The 25,729-nt window shown below is 40.9% G+C and overlaps 1 protein-coding gene and 2 pseudogenes across 3 annotated transcripts in view; 2 read left to right on the top strand and 1 right to left on the bottom strand.

The window, feature by feature from the left end:
* MEIKIN (meiotic kinetochore factor) overlaps nucleotides 1–25,483 on the top strand; it is a gene marked incomplete at both ends in the record, with an annotated part of 46,155 nt that extends 20,672 nt beyond the window's left edge. The window contains 5 exons of the mRNA XM_080673415.1: nucleotides 561–725; nucleotides 4,071–4,151; nucleotides 4,787–4,906; nucleotides 13,642–13,765; nucleotides 25,452–25,483. Of these exons, the coding sequence (XP_080529541.1) occupies nucleotides 561–725; nucleotides 4,071–4,151; nucleotides 4,787–4,906; nucleotides 13,642–13,765; nucleotides 25,452–25,483 (522 nt within the window). The remainder of the gene's footprint in view (nucleotides 1–560; nucleotides 726–4,070; nucleotides 4,152–4,786; nucleotides 4,907–13,641; nucleotides 13,766–25,451) is intronic.
* On the bottom strand, nucleotides 1,092–1,503 carry LOC308250782 (large ribosomal subunit protein eL32-like; annotated as a pseudogene). Its single transcript has one exon. The product of its transcript is annotated as a large ribosomal subunit protein eL32-like (transcript).
* On the top strand, nucleotides 6,297–7,593 carry LOC308250284 (glutaminase liver isoform, mitochondrial-like; annotated as a pseudogene). Its single transcript has 2 exons — nucleotides 6,297–6,343; nucleotides 6,418–7,593. The product of its transcript is annotated as a glutaminase liver isoform, mitochondrial-like (transcript).
* Nucleotides 25,484–25,729: the final 246 nt, after the last annotated feature.

Consider the following 25,729-nt stretch of genomic DNA (forward strand, 5'->3'; position numbering starts at 1 on the left):
TGCCAGTTTAGGCCCGATCCCATAGCAGGATCAGGCCTAAACTGGCAGTCTGACATCCCTCTCACAATCTGGGACTGCTGGCTCCTAACCGCTCTCCAGCCTGCCTGCCTGATCACCCCTAACCACTCTGCCTGCCTGCCTTGTCACCCCTAACCCCTCTGCCTTCCTGCCAGATCATCCCTAACCACTCGTCTAACTGCCTGATCGCCCCTCAACGCCTCTGCCTGCCTTCCTGATCACCTCTAACCACTCTGCCTGCCTGCCTGATGCCTATAACTGCTCGCCTGCCTGCCTGATCACCCCTAACTGCTTGCCTGCCTGCCTGATTGCCCCTAACCACTCTGCCTGCCTGCCTGATCGCCCCTAACTGCCTCTGCCTCGGCCCCCACCACCGCGACTTTGTCCAGAAGGATGTCCAGAAGGTTGTTCGGCTGTCCAGCCTAATTAGTATATTATGCTTTTATTATTATAGATTACAACAACAAAAAAGACATCTGAGAAGTGCTACAGATTTTTTTATAGCCTGTGGATGGTATTTCATGATTATGAATTTGTTTCAGCCTGGAAAAGATCCTGAACCTAGAGACACAAATTTTCAAACAAAGTTAAGCTCTCATCTAAAAATCAAGGTTCCATCATCTCAACAGAGGTCTGTTCTTGAAAACAATGCAGGTGGTAAATCAGTTACCAGAGTTCTGCTGCCTCAGCCCCTGGAACCTGCATTGGTAAGCACTGGTCTTTTACTATTTCCTGAAAACACTATGAAAAGAAAATGTACTTATTGGGATTTAGATATGCATAATTTCTTAACAAATCTAGGGGGAAATGCAGAGATGCTATACTTACAGCTGTATACAGGTAAATGTTTTGTAATTGGACTGATAGTTGACAGTTATGTCACTTGGTACAAAAATATTCAGACAGAATTAAGAGTTTACTAGTATATGGTGTATTGGAGCAGGTAATACATGAGAAATGAAAGCAGGGAGGAAGCAGGATTGGGCAGGAGTAGCCTCAGTCTGTCTTTTTTAATGCCAGATGGCAGAATTTTATGGTTTTATTAACACAAATACAATGTGCACACAATCTGTCTATTCATTTTCTTCACTGCACAGCCTGGCTTAGGCTGGTGACTCTGATGACCAGCCTGGCTGCTTCCCACAGTGGCGTTGCGGTTCTTTGAGGAGAAGCTATGAGCAGTCTCAGCACAGTGAGATTTGTTACACATCAGCAGCACTTCAAGCTCCTTGATGTGGTAGACCAGGAAACCACTTGGCAGCATGTGCTTTGTTTTCCTGTTGCTCCCATAACCAAGGGCATCAAGATCTGGCCCTTGAATCTTCTCTGCACCCTATTGTCAATGCATCTAGTTTTCCATCAGTTACACTTAATTTTGACATATCAGTATGACTGGTGCTGGATGAACTTCTTGGTCCTCTTTTTTATGATCTTGGGTTTCATAAGGGTCTAAGGGCATCCATGGTGCTGAGTAGGAGATGGCTGCCACCTCGTAGGCAGTGCTGAGGAAAAGAGCCCCAGTCTTCACTGCAGATCTGACAGAAGCTCTCCCAGTGGGGAGGTCTGGAGCAAAGATTGCCCATTATAGGAATCTTATGTTGGGCTTTTGTGCTCAGACGTTGGCTGAGGTTTGCCTAAAAAGATAATGGCCTCAGCCAAAAGCTGAAGGAGATTCTAAATACACTGCAGCCGGGGACTAAGAGCTAGTGCACTCCTTGCAGTGGAACAGCAGGTTCTTTGTTCAAGGTCTGAGCAGAGCACCTGCATGGCTGCCACAGTAATAATAATAACAGCTATCATCAAGTATCTCCAACTCTCCAAGCACCAGAGGTTCTCTATAAAAGTTTTATTTGTAACCTTTGCACAGTAGTCCCTAGGGATAGAATACTAGTAATCCCTATTGTTCAGGTGAAGAAATTAAAAGATTATATAGCTAATAAATTAGCTGTCATATTCAGTGTACCAGGTAAATATGCTCATAACATTTGTGTTCTTATTATTTTTTAAACATTTATATATATGATTATATATTATTTTTTATTAATTTCAGAGAGGAAGGGAGAGGGAGAGGGAGATAGAAACATGAATGATGAGAATCATTGATCGGCTGCCTCCTGTATGCCCCTTACTGGGGATCAAGCCTGAAACCTAGGCATGTGCCCTGACCAGAAATCGAACCATGATTTCCTGGTTCATGGGTCAACACTCAATCACTGAACAACACCAACTGGGCTTGTTCTTATTATTTTGATAAAAAAATTTTTTTAATGAACTATTCCAGATTATATCTTGAACAAACTATTATTTTCAGAGTGTTATTTTCTCCCCCTGTTAACCCTCTCCCAAGGATATTTTTTCCATTGATTTTTAGGGAGAGTAGAAGGGTGGGGGGCAGGGGATGAGTGAGAGAGAAGCATTGATGTGAGAGAGACACACAGATTGGTTGCCTCCTGTTCCTTCCCTGACTGGGGCTGGGGATTAAATCTGCAACCCAGGTACATGCCCTTTACTGGGAATCAAACCCAAGACCTTCCAATGCATGGGCCAACACTCTAACCCAGGGGTGGGCAAACTTTTTGACTCGAGGGCCACAATGGGTTCTTAAACTGGACCGGAGGGCCGGAACAAAAGCATGGATGGAGTGTTTGTGTGAACCAATATAAATTCAAAGTAAAGGAGCGGAGGGGAGCGCAAGAGAACCCTCCGCTCTTTCGGCTCCGCGGGCCGGATAGAACAGCCGAACGGGCCAGATCCAGCCCGCGGGCCGTAGTTTGCCCACAGCTGCTCTAACCACTGAGAAATGCTGGCAGTTTCAGAGATTTTTAATCCTGAAAGAAAGAAAAGAGGAAATAAAGGAAAAAAAAACCTAATAAACTTTCTGTTCAAGTTTTATCTCTGAGTTTGCGTTTCAGACTTGGCAGCATATAATAGACACCTATTCAGAGATTTATCCGGGGGATACGGTTGTTTCATGGAATCTAAGAGTTGAAAGGCAGTTGATGGCTAGAAAGGAAGCTTCCTTTCTTCTCTCTTTTTGACTCTGTCACTGTTTTTTTTCTGCTTTGCCTCTCTACCTGTTTCTTTGTCTTTGCTCTCCCTGGTTTTGTCTCTCAGTCTCAAGCTCTGTCTCTTTTCTCCCAATCTCTGTTTTGATCTCTCTGTATCTGTCCTTTGTGTCTGATTCTTTCTTTTACTATCAATCTCAGTTTTTCTGCTCAGTCTCTGTTCTCTGGCTTACCTTTCTTCTCCCTCCCTCTCTCCTCTTAATCTTCCTTTATTTTTCTTTCTGTCTTTTATCTCCCCATCCTCCCTATCTCCCCTTTCCTCCTTCCTCTCTCTTTTCTCTCCCTTTTTCTTTCCCTTCTCCCCTCTCTCTCTGTCCTTCTCTCTGACAGTCCTTCCTGCTCTTTCTTAAATTCTTTAGCCTCTGATCCTGTTTTTTTCTCTTCTCTGTCTCTCACTCTTGATTTGTCTCTCTTTGCCTCATCTTCAAGAAATAGAAAATGAAAAAAAAAGAAATAGAAAATTAGTCTGTATTCTACTTTGTACTTTCTTTAACTTTGATGTTCCATAAATGAAAGTATCTATATGCATTTAAATGTGTGTATTTTAAATCAAGTATCCTTGGTACATGTTTTAATAGCTTCAGAAATAACTTATAATCCCTTTCCATAAAAATGTACAGTATATACTAGGAATTAAACAAATGCTATAAGTAAAATATCTTTCTTAGCAGTTAACGAAGATAATCAAAGCACCATTTCATAATTGAAAACTTTAATTAGCCTTTCTTCATAAATTAGTAGTGATTTCAACCAAAGTATTCTCAAATAGTTGTTGCACCACATAAAGTTCTTTTGGGAGTTGTTTGACCTAGCTCAAGCCAGAAAATTCTTTAGTTGCCTATCTAATGGTTTAAAATGTAATTAGCAGATTAAATTTTTATTGGTATATTATGATTTAGTCTACTAATTTTATATTGTGTTTTTATGGTATTAAAGTAGTTTATTTCTTCCTGCTGTTCAATTCACTATTTCACAAAACATTGATAGGACACAAATCCCACTGTTCTTGTTAAGAAAAACAGAGGCCTGTTAACAAGTACTCCGACTTCGCAAACAGCTGGTTTAGAGGTAAGTATTAGTATTTGCATGTGTAGAATCTATTTTCTTGCTCCCCTTTATTCTGTTTCTGTCACATCAGGGGAATATTGCACACAGACAATAGTATTTTTATTTTTCTGTTGCACAAACATACTTGCACTGGAAGTATTCTCTATATTGCTATACATAAAATAAAAAACATTAGAATACTATAGCACCAACCTATCTTGATCTCTCTTTCTATCTGTCTTTTTCTGTCTCTGACTCTGTTTCTTTGACTGTCTATCTCAGTCTTTTGGCTTACAGAAAGGGTAGATGGATTTCAGTTAATAAGACCCTTATAAATATTAATTGGATGAAGAATAGGAAAAAATTACATGATACTGAAGCTAATAAAAATACCTATTTAAATAATAACTTTAAAGCTAAAGAGTATTATAATCTTCTTTATAGATTGATTTCTCCCCAGTTGAGCATGCATCTTTCGGAGAACTATTTCCAAACTGTCATCAGTTATGTTAACTCAGATAAAATTGTTCATATGTCAAATTCTATGTCACAGTGCTTCTAATGAAATAGTATGTTTCAATTTTCCTTTAATTATTAGGAAAAAAATGGTTTTGCAACATTTAACTTCTACAAAAGAGTAGTATATTCTTTTATAGATTGATCTGTCCTCAGTACAAAAATCATCTTTGGAGGAACTATTTCTAAATGTCAGCAGCTGTGTTAATTCAGATGAAATTGTTCCTGTGTCAAGTTCCCAAGAAAATTCTTCAAATGAGGTAGTAGTTTCAATTTCCCCTTCAAATACCAAAAGAAATACTTATTATTATATTAGATACTTTGTATATGAGACTTCAAAAAATCTGTAACTCAGTTAAGGTTAATATCAAGTACATGTGGAGTAAGTTTTCAGTTACAATTCCAAAGAAAGGATATTAGGCTGCCACAGCCAAAACATTTTGCATCCTCAGGACCAAGGGGTATTAAACAACCAGAAGAAACAGTATTAATCTACTTTAATCCAAAACTCAGTTTTTGTCTTTACATAGAAATTGTGGTCACCAACTTCATTATGTTATTTGAAAGTACTATGCTTTGTTAATAAATACATTAAACTCATTTTTCTAAGAGCCATGGGGGTGTGGGTGGGAGTAGAGAGAGGGGATGAATAGAAAAAGAGAGAACAGAAAGAGAGAGGTGGAGAGAGAAAGAGCCACAGAGAAGAAGAAGGGATACAGAGAGAAAGACAGTAGGACGGGACAGAGGCAGAGAGAAAAAGAAATAAAGAAGGAAAACTTTAGGGTTGTGTAGTGGTTCAGTGTAGCCAGACCTCTCAGTCTCACCCTGGGTTGAGAGTGGGGATCCAGGTGATGAGGAGAAAACTAGAGATGAGTTTGTAAAGATAAACCCGGGCCAACAGAGTAATGGATCTTGTAATATATATTAAATTTTTTGGATTTTTTTCCTAAGGGGAGCCAATAAAGGATTATGAACAGGAAATTATATCAAATGTTCTTGTATAAAGTTTATTCTGGATCGAGAGGCAGAGAACAGATTGTAAAAAGCTGAGACTAGAGGCAATTAGAGGGATAATAACAAAGAACAGAGCAGAAATAAATGAAATAGAGACACACTGGGTGCTCTGTGGAACGGGTGACGTGCTGGGGAGATGCACTCTATGAAGGCTCTGCAGAATGCGCTGAGCAGGGCCAGCAGTCACTGCTGGAGGAGAGACTGGGGTCACCTGAGCTGGAGCCCCCTCCTTGGCGAGGGCATCTGGCACCATCTCAGTGAGGCCGCGGGACAGGGAGACAATGCATAGCCACCAGCTTCAGCACCAGGATCAGTAAGGCTTACGGGACAGTGATTCGTCAGAGAGTGGCATGCTGTCCAGATTGGGTGATCTGCTCTTCTACACTGTTGCTGAGGGACAGGAACGAATCCCTATCCACAAGTTCACTACTGCACTGAAGGCTACTGGACTGCAGATATCAGATCCCCCGCTCCGGGATTGCATGAGCCAGATGCACCACATGGTTCTAGAGTCCAGCAGTGGTGGCCTCTTGGACCGAGATCTCTTCCAAAAGTGTGTGAGCAGCAACATTGTGCTCCTGACCCATGCATTCTGAAAGAAGATTGTCATTCCTGATTTTGAGGAGTTCACCAGCCATGTGGATCGCATCTTTGAGGATACCAGAGAGTTCACTGGAGGCAAAGTGGCAACCTACATCCCTCAGCTGGCTAAGTCAAATCCAGACCTGTGGGGCATCTCCCTGTGTATTGTGGATAGTCAGTGGCACTCCGTGGGCCATACAAAGATCCCCTTCTGCCTCCAGTCCTGTGTCAAGCCCCTCACTTGTGCCATCTAGGCACTGACTACGTGCACAAGTTTGGGGGCAAGGAGCCCAGTGGCCTGCGCTACAACAAGCTCTCCCTCAATGAGGAAAAAATCCCCCATAACTTCATGGTCAATACTGGAGCCATTGTCGTAAGCTCCCTGATCAAGATGGACTGTAACAAAGCAGAGAAGTTTGATTTTGTTGTGCAATATCTGCACAAAATGGCTGGAAATGAATACGTGGGTTTCAGCAATGCCACATTCCAGTCCGAGAAGGAAATGGGATCAGAATTATGCCATCGGCTATTATCTAAAGGAAAAGAAGTGCTTTCCTAAGGGGGTGGACATGATAGCTGCCCTCGACCTCTACTTCCAGCTGTGCTCCATGGAGGTAACCTGTGAATCAGGCAGTGTCATGGCAGCCCCCCTGGCCAATGGTGGGATCTGGCCCATCACAGGCGAGAGCATGCTGAGCGTTGAAGCAGTGTGCAACACCCTCAGCCTCCTGCACTTCTGCGGCATGTATGACTTCTCAGGCCAGTTTGTCCTCCACCTGAGCCTGGCAGCCAAGTCAGCTATGTCAAGAACCATCCTCCTGGTGGTACCCAATGTCATGGGATTGATGTGTCTCTCACCTCCACTGGACAAGCTGGAGAACAGCCATAGGGGCATCAGTTTCTGCCAGAAGTTGGTGTCTCTCTTCAATTTCCACAACTATGACAACCTGAGGCACTGTGCTTGGAAATTAGACCCACGGAGTGAAGGGGAGAAGTTAGGAACAAGACTGTGGTAAACCTGTTATTTGCTGCCTATAGTGGGGATGTCTCAGCTCTTTGAAGGTTTGCCTTGTCATCCAAGGACATGGAACAGAAAGACTGCACAGCCCTGCATGTTGCTGCAACTGAAGGACACATTGAAGTTGTTAAATTTCTGATTGAGGCTTGAAAAATGAATCCTTTTGTGAAGGACAGTTGGGGCAACATTCCCCTGGACGATGCTGTGCAGTTCAATCACCTAGAGGTAGAGAAACTGCTTCAAGATTATCAGGACTCCTACACACCATCTGAGAACCAGACTGAAGTAGCAGCTGAGGCTCTGTCTAAAGAGAACTTAGAGAGCATGGTGTGAGCATGGAGCACGCACGGTCCCTGCTCAAGAAAAAGCACAAACTAGCCACACATTTAACCCATAATAACCAAACACATGCTATGGAGAGCTGCACTGCTTCAGTGCAGACCAAGACAGGCCAGTGCTTTCTGTGAGAGTCAAAATACCCCATTTACCTTGGCAGAGTAAAGAGAGAGACACACACACTTTGGTGAAGGGACGCTAGCCACCATACACATATATATCCACAGAACTGTGCACCTGGTTTTAGTTGTCTGGAGAGATCTGCATCCCTTGGCCAGGAAACAGAAATTTTATAGACAGAGAAAGTATTTTGTAGTTAAATAAACTTTAATTATACAAATGAATAAATAAATAAGTGAGATAGACTAAAAAGTCAAAGGAAAAGATCAATGAAACTAAGAGCTACTTTTTGGAAGGCTAAACAAAAAGTACAAACCTTGAGCAAGACTTAATAAGAAATAGAGGACTCAAATAAATAAATTTGGAAATGAAAAAGGAAACATTACAATGGATACCACAGAAACACAAAGAATTATAAGAGACTATGAACAATTACACACCCAAAACTGGACAACTTAGAAGGACTGGATAAATTCTTAGAAACATACAGCCTACCAAGACTGAATCATGAGGAAATAGAAAATTTGAACAGAACAATAATGAGTAAGGATATTTAATCAATAATCAAAAATCTCCCCAAAAGAGACTACATCAAAATAAAAAGCTTTTGCACAGCAAAGGAAACCATCAATAAAACAACAATAAAGCCCACTACATGGGAGAACATATTTACCAATGATATCAACGATAAGGGTTTAATCTCCAACATTTACAGGGAACTCATGCAGCTTAACAAAAAGAAGATAAACAACCCAATCAAAAAATGGGCAACTGATCTAAATAGACACTTTTCAAAAGAAGACAGAAGGAAGGCCAAGAGACATATGAAAACCTGCTCAAAGTCACTAATCATCAGAGAGATGCAAATCAAAACAACAATGCGGTACCATCTCACACCTGTCAGAATGGCTATTAACAACAAGTCAACAAATGACAAGTGCTGGCGAGGATGCAGAGAAAAAGGAACCCTCCTGCACTGCTGGTGGGAATGCAGACTGGTGCAGCCACTGTGGAGAACAGTATGGAGTTTCCTCAAAAAACTAAAAATGGAACTCCCATTTGACCCAGTGATCCCACTTCTAGGAATATATCCCAAGAAACTAGAAACATGAATCAGAAAGGATATATGCACTCCTATGTTCATAGCAGCACAATTCACCATAGCTAAGATTTGGAAACAGCCTAAGTGCCCATCAGCAGATGAGTGGATTACAAAACTGTGGTACATCTACACAATGGAATACTACGCTGCAGTAAAAAAGAAGGAGTTCTTACCATTTGCAACAACATGGATGGAGATGGAGAGCATTATGCTAAGTGAAATAAGCCAGGCAGAGAAAGATAAATATCACATGATCTCATGTATTTGTGGAATATAATGAACAACATAAATTGATGAACAAAAATAGATCCAGAGACAGAGAAACATCAATCAGAATGTCAAACCTCAGGGAAGGTAGGAGACGGTGGGGGTAAGGGGAGAGATCAACCAAAGGACTTATATGCATGCATATAAGCCTAATCAATGGACACAGACAACAGGGGGGTGGGGGCATGAATGGGAGGCAGGGGGTAATGGGGGAATAAGGACACATATGTAATAACTTAATCAATAAAGAAATTTTTAAAAAATCTCCCAAAAACAAAAGATAGCTTCACTGGTGAATCCTAACAAACATTTAAAATAGAAAGAATACTCATTCTTCTCAAACTCTACCAAAAGCTAAAAGAGAACACTCCCAAAATCATTTTACAATGGCAGTGTTACCTTGACAACAAAACCAGACGTGGACACCACAAGAAAAGAAAATTACAGACCAATAACCCTGTTGAACATATATGCAAAAATTCTAAACAAAATGGTAGGAAACCAATTTCAAAAATATATTAAAAGGTTCATATACCATGATCAATTTGGATTTATTCCAGGGATGCAAGGATGGTTCAATATTCAAAAATCACAAGATGTGGTATATCACATTAACAAAATGAAGGATAAAAATCATGTGATCATCTCAATAAATGCAGAAAAAGCAGCCCTACCCTATTTGGCTCAATGGATAGAATGTTGGCGTGCAGACGAAAGGGTCCCAGGTTCAATTCTGGTCAAGGGCACATATTTGGTTGCAGGCTCCTCCCTGGCCCAGACCCTGGTTGGGGCTCATGAAGAAGGCAACCATTCGATGTGTTTCTCTCACATTAATATTTCTCTCTGTCTTTCCCTCTCTCTGTCTCTCTTTCTAAAAATCAATGGAAAAATATCCTCAGGTGAGGATTAAAAAAAAAATTAGGACAGTTTAAGGGAGCTTTGGGACAACATGAAAGGTAACAACATATGTATCATAGGAGTACCAGAAGTAGAAGAAAGTGAGCAAGGGAAAGGGAACCCACTTGAAAAAGTAATGACAGAAAATTTCCCTAACCCAGTGAAGGAAAGTCACACACATGTTCAGGAAGCACAGAGAGTCCCAATCAAGATGAACCCAAAGAGGTCCATACCAAGACACATCATAATTAAAATGCCAAAAATTGCCCTGGCTGATGTGGTTCAGTAATTAGAGTATTGGCTGGCACACTGAAGGGTTGTGGGTTTGGTTCCTGGTGAAGGGCACATACCTTGGTTTCGGGTTTGCTCCCTGCCCCCTGTTGGGGCACATGTGGGAGGTAACCAGTGGATGTGTCTCTCTCACATTGATGTTTCTCTCTTTCTTTCCCTCTCTCTTTTTCCCTCTCTGTCTCTCTCTCCCTTCCTCCCTTCTACTCTGTCTGAAAAAGCAATGGAAAAAATATTCTCAGATGAGGATTAAATAAATAAATAAATAAATAAATAAATAAATGACATCCAGATTGGAAAGGAGGACGTAAAACTCATTATCTGCAGTTGATTTGATATTATATATAGAAAAGCCTAAAGAATCCACACAAAAAAACTACTAGATTTAATAAATGAATTTGGCCCTCCAAGGTTTGGCTCAGTGGATAGAGCATTGGCCTGTGGACTGAAGGGTCCCAGACTCAATTCTGATCCAGGGCATGTACCTCGGTTGTGGGCTCCTCCCCCACCCAGGTCAATAACCTGATGTGTTTCTCTCACAGTGATATTTCTCTCTGTTTTTCCCTCTCTCTTCCACTCTCTCTAAAAATCAATGGAAAAATGTCTTCAGGTGAGGATTAAAAACAAATAAATGAATTTGGTAAAGCAGCAGATACAAAATTAATACCCAGAAATATTTTTTAAAAATTATATTTTATTGATTTTTTTACAGAGAGGAAGGGAGAGGGATAGAGAGTTAGAAACATCGATGAGAGAGAAACTTCCATCAGCTGCCTCCTGCACACCCCCTACTGGAGATGTGTCCGCAACCAAGGTACATGCCCTTGACCAGAATTGAACCTGGGACCCTTCAGTCTGCAGGCCGATGCTCTATCCACTGAGCCAAACCAGTTAGGGCTGGTGAAATTTTTATGCACCAATAATGAACTCTCAGAAAGAGAAACCACGAAAAACAATTCCATTACCATTGCAACAACAACAACAAAAAGATACCTAGGAATAAACTTAACCAAGGAGGTAAAAGACCTATATTCAAAAACTTTAGGTCACTGAAAAAAAGAAATAGAGGAAGATACAAACAAGTGGAAGCATATACCATGTTCATGAGTTGGAAGAATTAATGTCATTAAAATGTCCATACTACCCAAAGCAATTTATAAATTCAACACAATCTCTATAAAATACCAATGGCATATCTCACAGAGCTAGAAAAAATACTCCAAAAATTTATATGGAATAAAAAAAAACCCCAAATAGCCTCAGCAATCTTGAGAAAGAAGAATAAAATTGCAGAGACCACAATACCAGATATCAAATTATACTACAAAGCCATTGTAACCAAAACAGCCTGGATGGCAGAAGAACATGCATATAAATCAATGGAACCAAATAGAATCCAGAAATCAACCCAAACCATTACACTCAATTAATATTTGACAAAGGAGGGAAGAGCATACACTGGAGTAAAGACAGTCTTCAACAAATGATGCTGGGAAAATTGGACAGCAACATGCAAAAACAATAGCAACTAGACCATGACTTTACACTATACACAAGAATAAACTAAAAATGGATAAAAGACTTAAATGTAAGTTGTGAAACCATAAAAATCCAAGAAGAAAACATAGGCAGTAAAATCTCAGACATCTCTCAGAGCAGTATTTTTGCCAATATGTCCCCAGAGGGAAGAAAAAAAAAATGGGACTGCATTAAACTCAAAAGCTTCTGCACAGAAAAAAAAAATCAACAAAATGAAAAGGGAACCAACTATATGGGAGAACATATTTGCCAATGATTCATCAAATAAGGAGTTAATCAGTTAATCTCCAAAATATATAAAGAACTTATATAACTCAACACCAGGAAGACAAATCTATACATATAAAAGCCTAAGTGACCGAACGACTGAACGACCAGTTGACCGGTCGCTATGACGCGCACTGACCACCATGGGGCAGATGCTTAATGCAGGAGCTGTCCACTGGTGGTCAGTGCATTCCCACAGCCAACCTCCCTGCTGCCCGCCCCCGCCCCCCCGGCCGGCCAACCTCCCACACCCCTGCTGGCCGGCTCCCATCAACCCTGATTGCCAGCCAGGCTGAGGGACCCCACCTGTGCATGAATTCGTGCAATGGGCCTCTAGTAATCCTATAAAAAAGGGGGCAAAGAACCTGAATAGACACTTATCCAGAAAGGACCTACAGATGGCCAATAGATATATGAAAAAATGCTCAAGGTCACTAATCATCAGAGATGGAAATAAAAACTACAATAAGGTTTCCACCCTACAATGGTCAGAATGGCAACTATCAATAAATAAAAAACAAGTGCTGGAGATGATGTGGAGAAATGGGAGCCCTAGTGCACTGTTGGTGGGAATGCAGACTGGTGCAGTGACTGTGCAAAGCAATATGGAGTTTCCTCAAAAAATTAAAAATTTAAAAAATGAGTTGGGTTTCAGTCTGGGACCACTTTAGCCCCCTTTAAAGATTCTGGCTTAGGGGTCTCTGTCCTTATACTTTCAAGGAATCTCAGGTTCAGCATTTCTTTCTTCCTGCTTGCCCATTTATAGTGTCCTTGTCTAAGCCAGTCACTGTGTCCAAGGGCATGGAGTACATTGATTGGCTAGATTGGGTCTTATGGCCATTCTCAGGCTCAGAAGTATTATCAGCTCCACTTGATCCATACAGAAAGTATGGTATGCAGGCTGGTAGAATAAATAGGTTCTCCTAAGAGAACCAGAAGTTCCAGAAGAATAGAAAATGAATGTTGGGCAGGAAAATTTTAAATGTCCACCAGAGATGATGATATGAAATTTTACAGTAAAAGAAATTTCTCTATAGGTGTTATTTTAAATGAGAGGAGCCCTTGATAACTATGTCTCTATTTTTGTGTTCTAAGAAACAGATATATCACTTCTGAAAGATAAGGTATTTCTTTATTCTAGAGATTGTCTATTTGATGGGAAATTGTCGAAATTACATGAGTTGGCAAATCAAGGAAACTTAGTGTTTGACTCAGAATTAAATATAAACTGTGTTTTAATTCAGTAAATCATATAAACACTCTCTCCAACTTTGAAGTGCTTAAATCTCAACTCTATCATTGTTTTCTCTTGGTCCTTAAATAAGTTATCCAACCTCTTTAAATCTAAGTTTTCTCATTTTACAAATGGGGATAATATAATGTGCCTTCCCTGGTTCTTGTGAATATTAAATAAGCAAATGTTTTAAAACTAATCAGGGCCCAGAGTGGATAAGCATTTTATTAATATTTATGAAATATGGATATTAAGACTATTTGCCTTTGAAATAAAATAACATAAATATAGTATCTGGAAGAATTATGCAACATCTGTTCTTCTTTTTCAGGTTCCTTTAAATACATCAGAAATATGTTGTATTATTAGAGCATCACCAGGAACTAGACAAGTGAAAAGTAAAGGTGTTCTTGTAAAGAAGAAGAAATATTCTCTTCCCAAAGATATTCCTCAAGGTACTGTAGTATGAATGCAGAAACTATTTTTAAAAAGCTATAAAACACATTTTCATTGTAAATTTCTTATATACATGGGAAGTTCAGTTATAAATTGTATTCTGAGAGTTCTTGCACAAGTGGAAATAGTAAAATTTTAATAGTAAGTTTGGTCAGGTTTCAGAACCTCATTAAAATAATTTTTTTGGAAGTCAAATACTTCATCTTTTGGAAAATTAGCTAATGCCATTGAATTAAAATGTATTTAAGATGATTCCTCTTATAACTATTTGAAATTTAGTGTTGTTGGGTTTTGTTTTTAGTAGCATTCTTTTTAAAGATATTGAGATATTTTTGTGTTTACTTAACAGTGGTTGAGCATGTTTTCTGTGACAGGTATTGAGCTAAGCACCTTATTATATCTCGTTTATTTCTCACTATGACTTTATGATAGACAGGATGTGTACTATTATCCTCACTTTATATATTAAAAATATGAGGCTTAAAGTAGTATGCAATTTGTCCAAGAACATATTCCTACCAAGTGGTAGAAAGGAGTTCAATCTTTTCATCTAAACTCCAAGTTTAGATTTTTCTGTACTTCCCTCACTCCATATCAGTCCCCATTGATCCTCGTCGCAATTTCTTCCACAGAGCCTGTCCTGAGCACTCCCTAAATCCACAGAGATATTTTTCTTTTCTAAGTTCCTTGAATACTTAATCCAGTGCTACTCATTTTACACTTGATAATTTACTACTCTCTGACATAATTATTATGCTAACTTTTTATATTCTTTAAGTTATGAAGTTTTCACAGACAGAGACCACATAATAGACTTCTATTTCTTTCTCTGATAACAGCATAGTGGTAGGGAATAGTAGATGTCATATCAGTCAGGGGTCTACCAAAGAAACAGAACTAATAGAATGTAAATACACACTTCAAGGATTTGACTTAGTGCAATTATAAGGTATGGTAAAAACTGTAGGGCAGGCTGGAAACTCTTGGGCAGGAGCTGATGTTGATGCAGTCCTCAGGAGGAATTTCTTCTTCCTCAGAGAAACCTCAGTTTTGCTCTTAAGGCTTTTCAACTGTTTGGATGAGGCTCATACACATTATCAAGGATAATCTCCTTTATTTAAAGTCAGTTATTACAGATGTTAACCACATATACAAAATACCTTTGCAGGAACACCAGCTCCTAAATTAGATTAGTATCCTATCTAATAAAAGAGTAATATGCAAATTAACCATCACTCTGCTATACCCACAAGCCACGCCCACAAGCCAATCAGGAGTGAATATGCAAATAAACCCAACCAAGATGGCTACGGCCACAGAGAGCAGGAGGGAGGCTTGGGTTTCCCCGGCAATGGAGGAAACCAAGCTTTCCGCCTGCCCTTGCTGGCCTAGGCCTCCACTCAAGGCTACAAAGTTTCAGTGATAGAAGATACATAAACCCAAACAGAAATGGCGGCAGCCACGGAGCTGGAAAGAGCAGGAGGCTAGGGTTGCCCCTGGCGATGGAGGAAGCCAAGCTTTCCGCACACCCTGGCCAGCCCAGGCCTCCACTTAAGGCTACAAAGTTTCAATTATAGAAGATACATAAATCCCAACAGAAATGGCTGCCGCCACGGAGCAAGCAGAAGGCTTGGCTCCACTCCAGGCCACAAAGTTTCATTTGTAGAAGATAAATAAACCCCAGATCCCAGGGCCTCTGCTTGGGTCTCCAGGGGGTGTGGCTGGCCTGCAAACCACCACCGGCCCCTTGCCCAGGCCGCCCCATGCCCCAAGAGAACCCCCACCCTGATCCAGGACACCCTTCAGGGCAAACCAGCTGGCCCCCACCCGTGCAGCAGGCCTCTATCCTATCTAATAAAAGAGTAATATGCAGATTGACCATCATTCCAACACACAAGATGGCTGCCCCCATGTGGTCAAAGATGGCTGCCCCCATGTGGACACAAGATGGCCGCCACAAGATGGCCAGCAAGGGAGGGCAGTTGGCAGGGACCAGGCCTGCAAGGGAGGGCAGTTGGGGGCAATCAAGCCTGCAGGGGAGGGCAGTTAGGAGTGACCAAGCTGGCAGAGGAGGGAAGTTGGGGGCGACCAGGCCTGCAGGGAAAGGCAGTTGGGAGGGACCCAGGCCTGCAGGGGAGAGCAGTTAGGGGTGACCAGGCCTGCAGGGGAGGGCAGTTAGGGGCAAACAGGCTGGGAGGGGAGCAGTTAGGCATCAATCAGGCTGGCAGGGGAGTGGTTAGGGGGTGATCAGGCTGGCAGCAGAAATGGTTAGGGGCAATCAGGAAGGCAGGCAGGCGAGCCGTTGGGAGCCAGCAGTTCTGGATTGTGAGAGGGATATCTGACTACCCTTTTAAGCCCGATCCCACCAGGATCCTGGTGGGATCAGGCTTAAACGGGCAGTCGGACATCCCTCAAGGGGTCCCAGATTGGAGAGGGTGCAGGCTGGGCTGAGGGCCCCCTCCCCCATGCACTAATTTCGTGCACCAGGCCTCTAGTTTAATATAATTGGGTAGATAGCCCCTAGCCAAGTTGATACTACAACTAACCATCTCAGTCCACTCTGTGTCAACTACACATATCCTTAAACCATATTTAATATCCAAATAAAAACAGTAACAAAGTCATACTTCTATGTTCTAACACAGTGGTCGGCAAACTGCGGCTCACAAGATACATGTGGCTCACGAGCCGTGGTTTGCCGCTCTGTTGACTAATGAGTTTGCCGACCACTGTTCTAACATAATGTGACTGTCCTACATACAACCAAAAATGTGCTCTTTCTCCAGAACAGGATTCAAAGTCCTTGGGTGATGTTTGTTCTTCTCCTTGGTATTCTGTAACTCAAGTTCTGTATTATGAAGCTAACTATTATTAATACATCTTATATAGGATGATAGAGTATAAGAGAGGGAAGGAAACAAAGATATTTGCTTAATTAGTCATGTGATCGTAACTGGTATTTATTACTACCTTTCTCCACTACCCATTCCATATTCCCTCTGCCCTTAATAAGTACCTTAGCTGGTCATGATTCTTTAACTGGTGGGGTGACATAAACTCTTATTTTTGAAGAATCTAGTCCTGCTTGGATGAGTTGTAGTTTTCCATTGACCTTAATCACAGGGCATGGTAATATTAAGGGATGCCCTCTTTGGCCCCTTGAGTGTGGCTCTTCCATAAAATACCATGGCCTGGGTGAGTCTATTTTGAAGAAGTGGCGTTAGAATAAGTTTAAGTTTAAAAAATTTGGCTCTCAAAAGAAATTTCAATCGTTGTACTGTTGATATTTGACTAATGAGTTTGCCGACCACTGCCCTAAGGGATCTTCTGTATTGCAGACATACTCTTCCACTGTGGAGTAGTAGTCCAATTTTCCCATGGTATTCAGGATCAGTCACCCCAACCAGTACAGGAACTTTCTTCTTTGCTTGTTGACCCAGAGGCATGAGGAGCCTAAAGTGGCCAGTGGCAGCCTTTACTCCCAGTTCAATGGAATTATTGTTGTATCTTCTGGTGAAAGCTTTCCTCCCTTTGGAATTAAGGCCTCTAGGCAAATAAAGCATAAAGTCATGGGAACAAGAAGCAAAAATTTTACTAGTTGGTCACCAGGGGTAATATTGAGTGGTCCCACTTCCATTTCTACCCCCTAAATTTTTGGACCTTTGAATTCTGGTTATGGGATAAACAGCACTGTATATTGGATGCTGATCCAGAGCAATACAACCTTTTACCTTCTGGAGAACCTTGCCCCAGTCCTGCAAGGTATTGCTGCCTCGCTAGTGCTGTAACTGTCTTCAAAAGACCATCCCATTCTACTAAGCCAGTTGCTTCAGGATGGTGGGGAACATGGTAAGACCAGTGAATTCCATGAACATGGGCCTAATGCTGCACTTCTTTTGCTCTGAAATGAGCCTCTTGATCAGAAGCAATGCTATGTGGGATGCCATGATGGTAGATAAGTCATTCTGTAAGACCTTGATGATGGTTTTGTCAGAAGTTTTGCGTGCAGGGAAGGCAAATTACCATCCAGAGTAAGTATCTAGTCCAGTAGGAATAATATGTTGCCCCTTCCATGATGGACGTGGTCCATGTAATCAACTGGCCACCAGGTAGCTGGTTGATCACTCCCAGGAATGGTGACATATTGGGGATGGGGTGTTGGTCTCTGCTGCTGACAGATATAGGATACTCAGCAGTGGATATAGTTAGGCTGACTTTGGAGAGCAGAAGGTCATGTTGCTGAGCCCATGCATAACTTCTGTTGTGGTCATTGGGCAATCACTGGAGCAAAAGGCTAACTGGTATCCACAGAACAAGTCATTGGCTTGTTTATTAAAATTCTCCTCTGCTGAATTTATCCTCTGTTGAGATTCACATAAGACACATATATTCATGTTTTTTTGCCCATTCAGAGAAGTCGATCCACATGACTCTTCCATAAATTTCCTTGTCATCAGTTTTCTAGTCATGTCCCTTCCAAGTCCCTGTCCATCCAGCCAAACTATTGGCCATAGTCCATGAATATAATTCTAACAAAGTGAAAAATGAGGTGCACTGTTCTAAGTTCTGTCCCACCGGGAGGATATCTCTTTGCCTGTTTCCTTCAGAGTTGCCCCAAGAAGGAGCTATAGGTACTATAGCAGTCTACTTTCAGGTGGTACTTGAGTATCATAGAACCATATGTAAACCCAGCCTGATTTTTATTTTCCTCAGTCAACTGATTGTAGAGAACTCCCCATAATGCCATAAGTGCATGCTGAGAAAGAGGTTATGTAGCAGGAGTACGGGCCATGGATATTTGGGCCACTTCCTCATATAACTTATGTATGCCTTCAGGGCCTGCTCAGCCCAATCTCGTATATACCATTTGCATTTGATAATGGAGTGTTGCTCTTCACAGCCAACTTTATGGTATGGTACACCAGACAACACTCAATTCATGACGGGCAACTCATCTCCTGTTATAGCTTGGTGGCCCACAGTTAAATATTCAGTCTCTACTAATGCCCAATAACAGCCAAATACTTTTTCTCAAAAAGAGAGAGTAGTTATCCACAGAGAATGGCAGCGCTTTCCTCCAAAATCCTAAGGACCTGTGCTGTGATTCATCAACAGGCTCCAAGCAGCATCTCTATCCACCACTGACACTTCAAATACAATTAATTGTGTTGGCTGCATCATATGGTTCACGTGGCAGAGCATCTTGCACAGTAGGCTCTGGACCTGTTGCAGAGCCTTCTCATATTCTGAGATCCTCTCAAAATCAGCAGCTTTTCAGGTCACTTGGTAAATGGGCTGGAGAACTACACTGAAATGAGGAATATGTTGACTCCAAAATCTAAAAAGGACCTCTAGGCATTGTGCCTCTTTTTTGATTGCCTAAAAGGCCAGATGCAACAACTTAGCCTTCACCTTTGAAGGCATATCTCTCATTTCACTGGACTCCAGGAAGTTTCACTGAGGTGGACCCAGCAATTCCATTTCTCTGGAACCTGGAGACCTAGTAATTCCACTTCTGGGACTATATCCAACTATAATATGTACATATGTTCATCAAAAGGTCTATACTAGAATGTTCATAAAATCACTGTTAATAATAGCCCTAACCTAGAAATTATCCAGATGCCCACCAACAGTATAATGGATAAGTAAACTGTGGTACATTCATTCATTGAAGTGCTATATAGCACTGGGAATCAGCAATATACAATTGCAGTGTACATGCAACAATATTGATGAATCTTACATAAAGAGCCAGGTGCAATAAAGTATATTTAATATTACTTATATTTAGTACAAAACTAGGCAAAGGTAAACTATCATGGAAATCACCATAGTGGATGCCTTTTGAGGACAGGGATAGCAACTGGAAAGGGTTTTGAGAGGGAATTCTAGGGTGCTGGTAGTGTTTTGTTTTATTGCCTGGATGCTAGCTATGTTGGTGTGTTGCCCATAAAGTTGTACAGTACACATATGTGTACATTCCTGTGTGTATGCTATACTTCAATAAAAAGTTAAAAAAATAAAAATAGAGAAACTTCTTTTAATTTGATCTTTTTGGCCTGTCATATTAGTTTCTGACATCAGGTAATGTCACAATTCTGGATTTAAGTATGCAACAAATCAAAACAAAAATGTGTCTGGGAAGTTCTTTTGAGTGTTCAGACCAAAATTTTTAGTTTAATTCTCAGAGACCTATTGATGCATGTTGAACCAATTGTGCCACCTTCTGGCTTCTTCCTAGGCTCTCACCTCATTTAGCAGCCTTCTCGTTTAAGTAATTTCCTTTCAACCCCTGGCCACTTCTCTCTCTCTGCCTTGTCTTCAGTAAAAATAGCAAAGCCCCAAGCTAACTAGTGATCATGTTATTTTAAACATGCAGCAGCCTATTTTTAGTCCTGGCATTTAACGTTTTAGCTAGTTTGGCAGTAATCTAATCAGCATTACAGGATGAAGCTTACTTTTGATGGATGAGGACCCTTATTCTGTATGGTGTTTGTTCATTGGCTGGCACTGTTCAGATTAAAGGAAAAATGTGGTGAAAGTGAACCAGTAGAGGAGTCCAAAAGAGATGTGATAAGAGGAGGTAGTATGGGTAAGTTGAGATCCAAGAATGGTGACAACCTGGATAGAAGAGGCCTTACAAAACATCTAGTCCAAGGTTTCTCTGACCTGTAAATTATACTCTCTAGAACAAGCATGTCAAACTCAAAGGCTAACATGGGCCAAAGAAACAAGGTTTAAATTTATGTGGGCTGCAAAAAAAACAAAAGCTTTAATTTTCATAGAAATGTAGATTTATTTCGATAGAGACATGCTGAATACAAAGGGCTGAAATAAATGAGTAATTGTTAACATAAAATAATAGGACATTTTAATAAAAATTAGTATTTTTTTCTTGAACATTAACTTACCAGACACTGAATAACTGCACGAATTAATAAGTGTAATGCAAATAAACCTATTTTTCTTGTTTTCTGAAAGCGAAATATTTCCTGTTGGCCACACCAAACAAGTCAGTACAAGATAATGACGTGGCCTTAGCTGGTTTGGCTCAGTCGGCCTGCAGACTGAAAGGTCCCAGGTTCGATTCCAGTCAAGGGCATATGCCCGGGTTGTGCTCTGGATCCCCAGTAGGGGGCGTGCAGAAGGCAGCCAATCAATGATTTCTTCTCATCACTGATGTTTCTATCTCTCTCTCCCTCTCCCTTCCTTTCTAAAATCAATAAAAAAAATTTTTTTCTTGAAAGACTAATGATGCCCTAGCTGGTTTGGCTCAGTGGATAGAACATCAGCCTGCGGACTGAAGGGTCTTAGGTTCGATTACGGTAAAGGGCACATGCCTGGGGTTGCAGGCTCGATCCCTGGTAGGGGGCAAGCAGGAGGCAGCCGATCAATGATTCTCTCTCATCATTGATGTTTCTATCTCTCCCTTCCTCTCTGAAATCAATAAAAATACATATTTTTTTTAAAACAGACTAATGACGTGGCAATTGGCTGCTAAAATATTCGCTGCTAGTATTAGTGGAGAGAAATGATGTGTCTGTGCATAAGACATGTAAGGGAAATGAATGCAACATGATTATAGTAATCAATCATGAGCGAACATTGTAGTTCATTATTAACAATTATGTATAACAGGATATTGTAAAAATTAAGTTAAGAAATTTTTATTAAAACGTTTCTCACATACTATTATATTGGCTGGGCCACAAAAATAAAGGCACAGAGTTCTAAAGCAGCCTCAGGTAGTTAAGGAACTGAAAGTAGTCATGTTCAGCTAGAATGGAGACTGGACTCTCTCTCTGAGAACTGAGTTGTGAGTAGTAATCAGGGTTCAGATCATGGAGAGCCTCCTAAGCCATACTGACTTTAGACTTTATCTTGGTCAAATTGCTTTTTATTTAGATCATTCTGGCTAGAAATTTGGAGGTGTCTTAAAAGAACTGAACCTGGAAGCAGAAAGATCAGGTGGGAGTTTTACAAAAGTCATGATGAACCAAGTTGAGAAAATAAGGATCTGAGCTAGTGTATCTCAAAGTATGGTACTCAGACCACCTGGGGAATTTATAAATAATGCATATTCCTGGGTCATTGCTTCAGCAATCTGGTCCAGAGTTCTGGGATTTGAGAAACAGTTTAAACTGAAAATATTTATTGGTATAATTGCCAGGGCTTAGTGACTGATTAGGTGCTGGTACAGGGTAGTGAGAGAAAAGGACAGGTAGAGGATGACTCCCAGGTTTCCAGTACCGTAAAGTTTCAGAAATGATACATCCTAGGGGATGTCAGGGGAAAACATAGGGCATGGCTCTGGATGTATATATGAAGGCTGAGGAAGGGTAGGTGGGATGTGGTTGGGTGGGATGATTATCCAATGGGAAGTTATTCAAAAGTTGGAATGGAGAGGATGACTGTGGTCCAGTTTCCAAATTCTTTAATAAATGTGCAGATAGTGTATGAGGTCAGTAAAGAACATAGTAAGGAGGAGAAGAAGGTAGAATACCCAGTGCTTCCCAAATTTAAATATACTTATGAACTACTTGAGGATCTTGTTCAAAATGGAGATTTTTATTCAGTAGGTCTGGAATGAAGACCAAGATTCTACATTTCTAATAAACTCCTAGGTGATGATGAAGTTACTGGTCCATGGAGCATACTTTGAATGACAAAGGTATAAGTCTCTGGTGGTCAAACTTAGCTACACATCAGACTTTCCTGAATATTTGAGTCCCTTGTCCAGACACTCTGACTGAATTGTTATGGAGTATGACCTGGATATCAGGACACTCAAAAGCTCAGTGAATTCTAAGGTAAAACACAGTTTGAGAACCATTAATGTAGATAGGCTGATTAGGTCAGGGGAGAGGTGACAATACGAATAAGTAAATCTGGCTCCAATTTGGATCTCCTGGTACAAGATGTTAGGGGAAAAGGGCCCAGAATCCTCTATTGGGAAAAATATGGGCTCAATTAAAAAAAAAAGAGTAGGAGAATGCAAAGGAAGGGTGGACAGGAAAATGTGAGGGACTTCAACTTGGGTTGAAGGAGGACAGGGATGAGTTCCTCCAAGTTACAAGGCTGGGGTTAGAGGCCTTGTGATGCCCACTGACCGCTGTCTTTGCTGGGCTTTCCACTGGAATGTTTTTAAGCAAGTCTCTTTGCATCTCCAAAGAGTGTCCATAGCTTGTCCAGGAAGGAGTAGGCCAGCTATTCCTTTTTAAAAAAAATTTATTATTATTTTTATTATTTTTTTCATTTTTAATCTTTATTGTTCAATTATTACAATTGTTCCTCTTTTTCCCCCCCACAGCTCCCCTCCAGTTGCGGACAGGGTAATCAATCATGAGTGAACATTGTAGTTCATTATTAACAATTATGTATAACAGGATATTGTAAAAATTAAGTTAAGAAATTTTTATTAAAAAGTTTCTCACATACTGTTATATTGGCTGGGCCACAAAAATAAAGGCACCCGGTTCCTACCCCACCCTCTGCCCTTACCTCCCCCCCAAAAACTGTCCTCATCCATAGGTGTACGATTTTTGTCCAGTCTCTTCCCACACCTCCCACACCCCTTTCCCCCCGAGAATTGTCAGTCCACTCCCTTTCTATGCCCAGATTCTATTATATTCACCAGTTTATTCTGTTCATCAGATTTTTTATTCACTTGATTTTTAGATTCACTTGTTGATAGATATGTATTTGTTGTTCATAATTTTTATTTTTACCTTTTTCTTCTTCTTCCTCTTTTTAAAGAATACCTTTCAGCATTTCATATAATACTGGTTTGGCGGTGATGAACTTCTTTAGCTTTTTATTATCTGTGAAGCTCTTTTTCTGACCTTCAATTCTGAATGATAGCTTTGCTGGGTAGAGTAATCTTGGTTGTAGATTCTTGCTATTCATCACTTTGAATATTTCTTGCCACTCCCATCTGGCCTGCATAGTTTCTGTTGAGAAATCAGCTGACAATCGTATAGGTGCTTCCTTGTAGGTAACTAACTGTTTTTCTCTTGCTGCTTTTAATATTCTCTCTTTGTCTTTTGCTCTTGGCATTTTAATTATGATGTGTCTAGGTGTGGTCCTCTTTGGATTCCTTTTGTTTGGGGTTCTGTGCACTTCCTGGACTTGTAAGTCTATTTCTTTCACCAGGTGGGGGAAGTTTTCGGTCATTATTTCTTCAAATAGGTTTTCAGTATCTTGCTCTCTCTCTTCTTCTGGCACCCCCATAATTCAGATGTTGGTATGCTTGAAGTTGTCCCAGAGGCTCCTTACACTATCTTCATATTTTTGGATTCTTTTTTCTTTTTGCTTTTCCGGTTGGGTGTTTTTTGCTTCTTTGTATTTCAAATCTTTGACTTGATTCTTGCGTTCCTCTAGTCTGCTGTTGGATCTTTGTATATTATTTTTTATTTCAGTCAGTGTATGCTTAATTTCTAGTTGGTCCTTTTTCATATCCTCGAGGGTCTCGCTGAATTTATCGGCCTTTTCTACAATATTCTTGAAAAACCTTATAACCGTGATTTTGAACTCTATATCCAGTCATTTGCTTTCCTCCATTTCTTTCATTTGTGATCTGTTTCTTTGTTTCCGCAGTTTGGCTGCTTCCCTGAGTTGATAGAGTGGCTTTGTGTGCGAGGTGTCCTATAGGGCCCAGTGGCTCAGCCTCTCCAGTTACCTGAGGTGGACACTCTTAGTGCACCCTTTTGTGGGCTGTGAGCACAGTCTTGTTATAGTTAAGCCTTGATTGTTGTTGGTATCACTGTGAGGAATTAACCTCCAGGCCAATTGGCTGTGAGGATCAGTTGTATCTACAATGGGAGAACTTCTGAGCTGGAGACACCCTTATGAGACAAGACTTGCTTCAGTGGGGCTTTGGTGCTCACTGAGTCTGCCCCCTGAGTGTGTCCCTTATGGATCTGAGGAGTTGTAATCTGGATGGTCCCACTCTGACCCCTGGGTACACTGGCTCTTGGATCTCCAAGGAGTGCTAATTTAGCCTCTGCCTGAGGCCACCCAGCAGGAGCTACGGAGAGATCTGCAGATTCCTCTTCTTTGTTTGGGTTTTGGTGGTGCCCAGATGAGGCCCAGCTGTGAAGCAATGCAAGCTGCTGTGGGGCCTTGGGCCTTCTTTTGGATGTTCTGGGTCTCACTGACTCAGTTGCAGTTTGTTAGATAAGTTTAGAATTCAAAGGACCAGGTCATTCATATGCAAAAGCCTCTGCGCTCAGCTTGGATGGGGTGGAGTCACAGGGCGGAGCATACAGCAATGGCTTCCCGTCAGCCCTCGGTAATTGCTGCAAGCACCTCTGAGAGAAAGCCGCCCTCAAGTTTCGCCCGCTGCCAGACAGTCCAGTTTCTCCCTTTATGAGTCTGGGTCCCCAGAGTCTTGCCTGGAACTGGAGTTCAGAGCAGTCGGGAGCTTTTGTCTCCCTCCTGATTGAGAAAGCCAGCCGCGTACTCAGTTGCCAGCCCTCTCTGCACGCACGCCTCCATACCTCTGCCTTCCGCAGCTCCTGTGAGTCTCAGTGTGCTTTTCTCTTTTCTTCTAGTTGTAGAATTTCCACTTAGCCAGCCTTCCTGTGGTTCAAGAGCTCTCTCCCCAATCTCTGGTTATTAATAATTATTGGACACCTGCTTGTGATATATATGAAGTAATTGATTTTTATATTTTTTCTCCAGATATTATAATAAAAACAAATGGCAGGATGTAGCAGCTGTGGCTGAATTTTCATACTTTGAAGACATGAATGTGAAGTCAAGGTCCATAAAGCAGAATATCTGCCTGAAATTATATGAAATTCAAAAATCAAAATTCTCTAATTATTTGTGATAATATCCTGGTGTTAAAATTCTATTGAGATTCTTATAACTTACTCTTAATCAGTTAAGAAAGAAACATTTTTCTGTATGCTTCTTAAATATATGTATTTGTATTGTAAAATAAGAAAAAATAACAT

This window comes from Plecotus auritus (genome assembly GCF_963455305.1).
Source record: "Plecotus auritus genome assembly, chromosome: 6".
NCBI lineage: Eukaryota > Metazoa > Chordata > Mammalia > Chiroptera > Vespertilionidae > Plecotus > Plecotus auritus.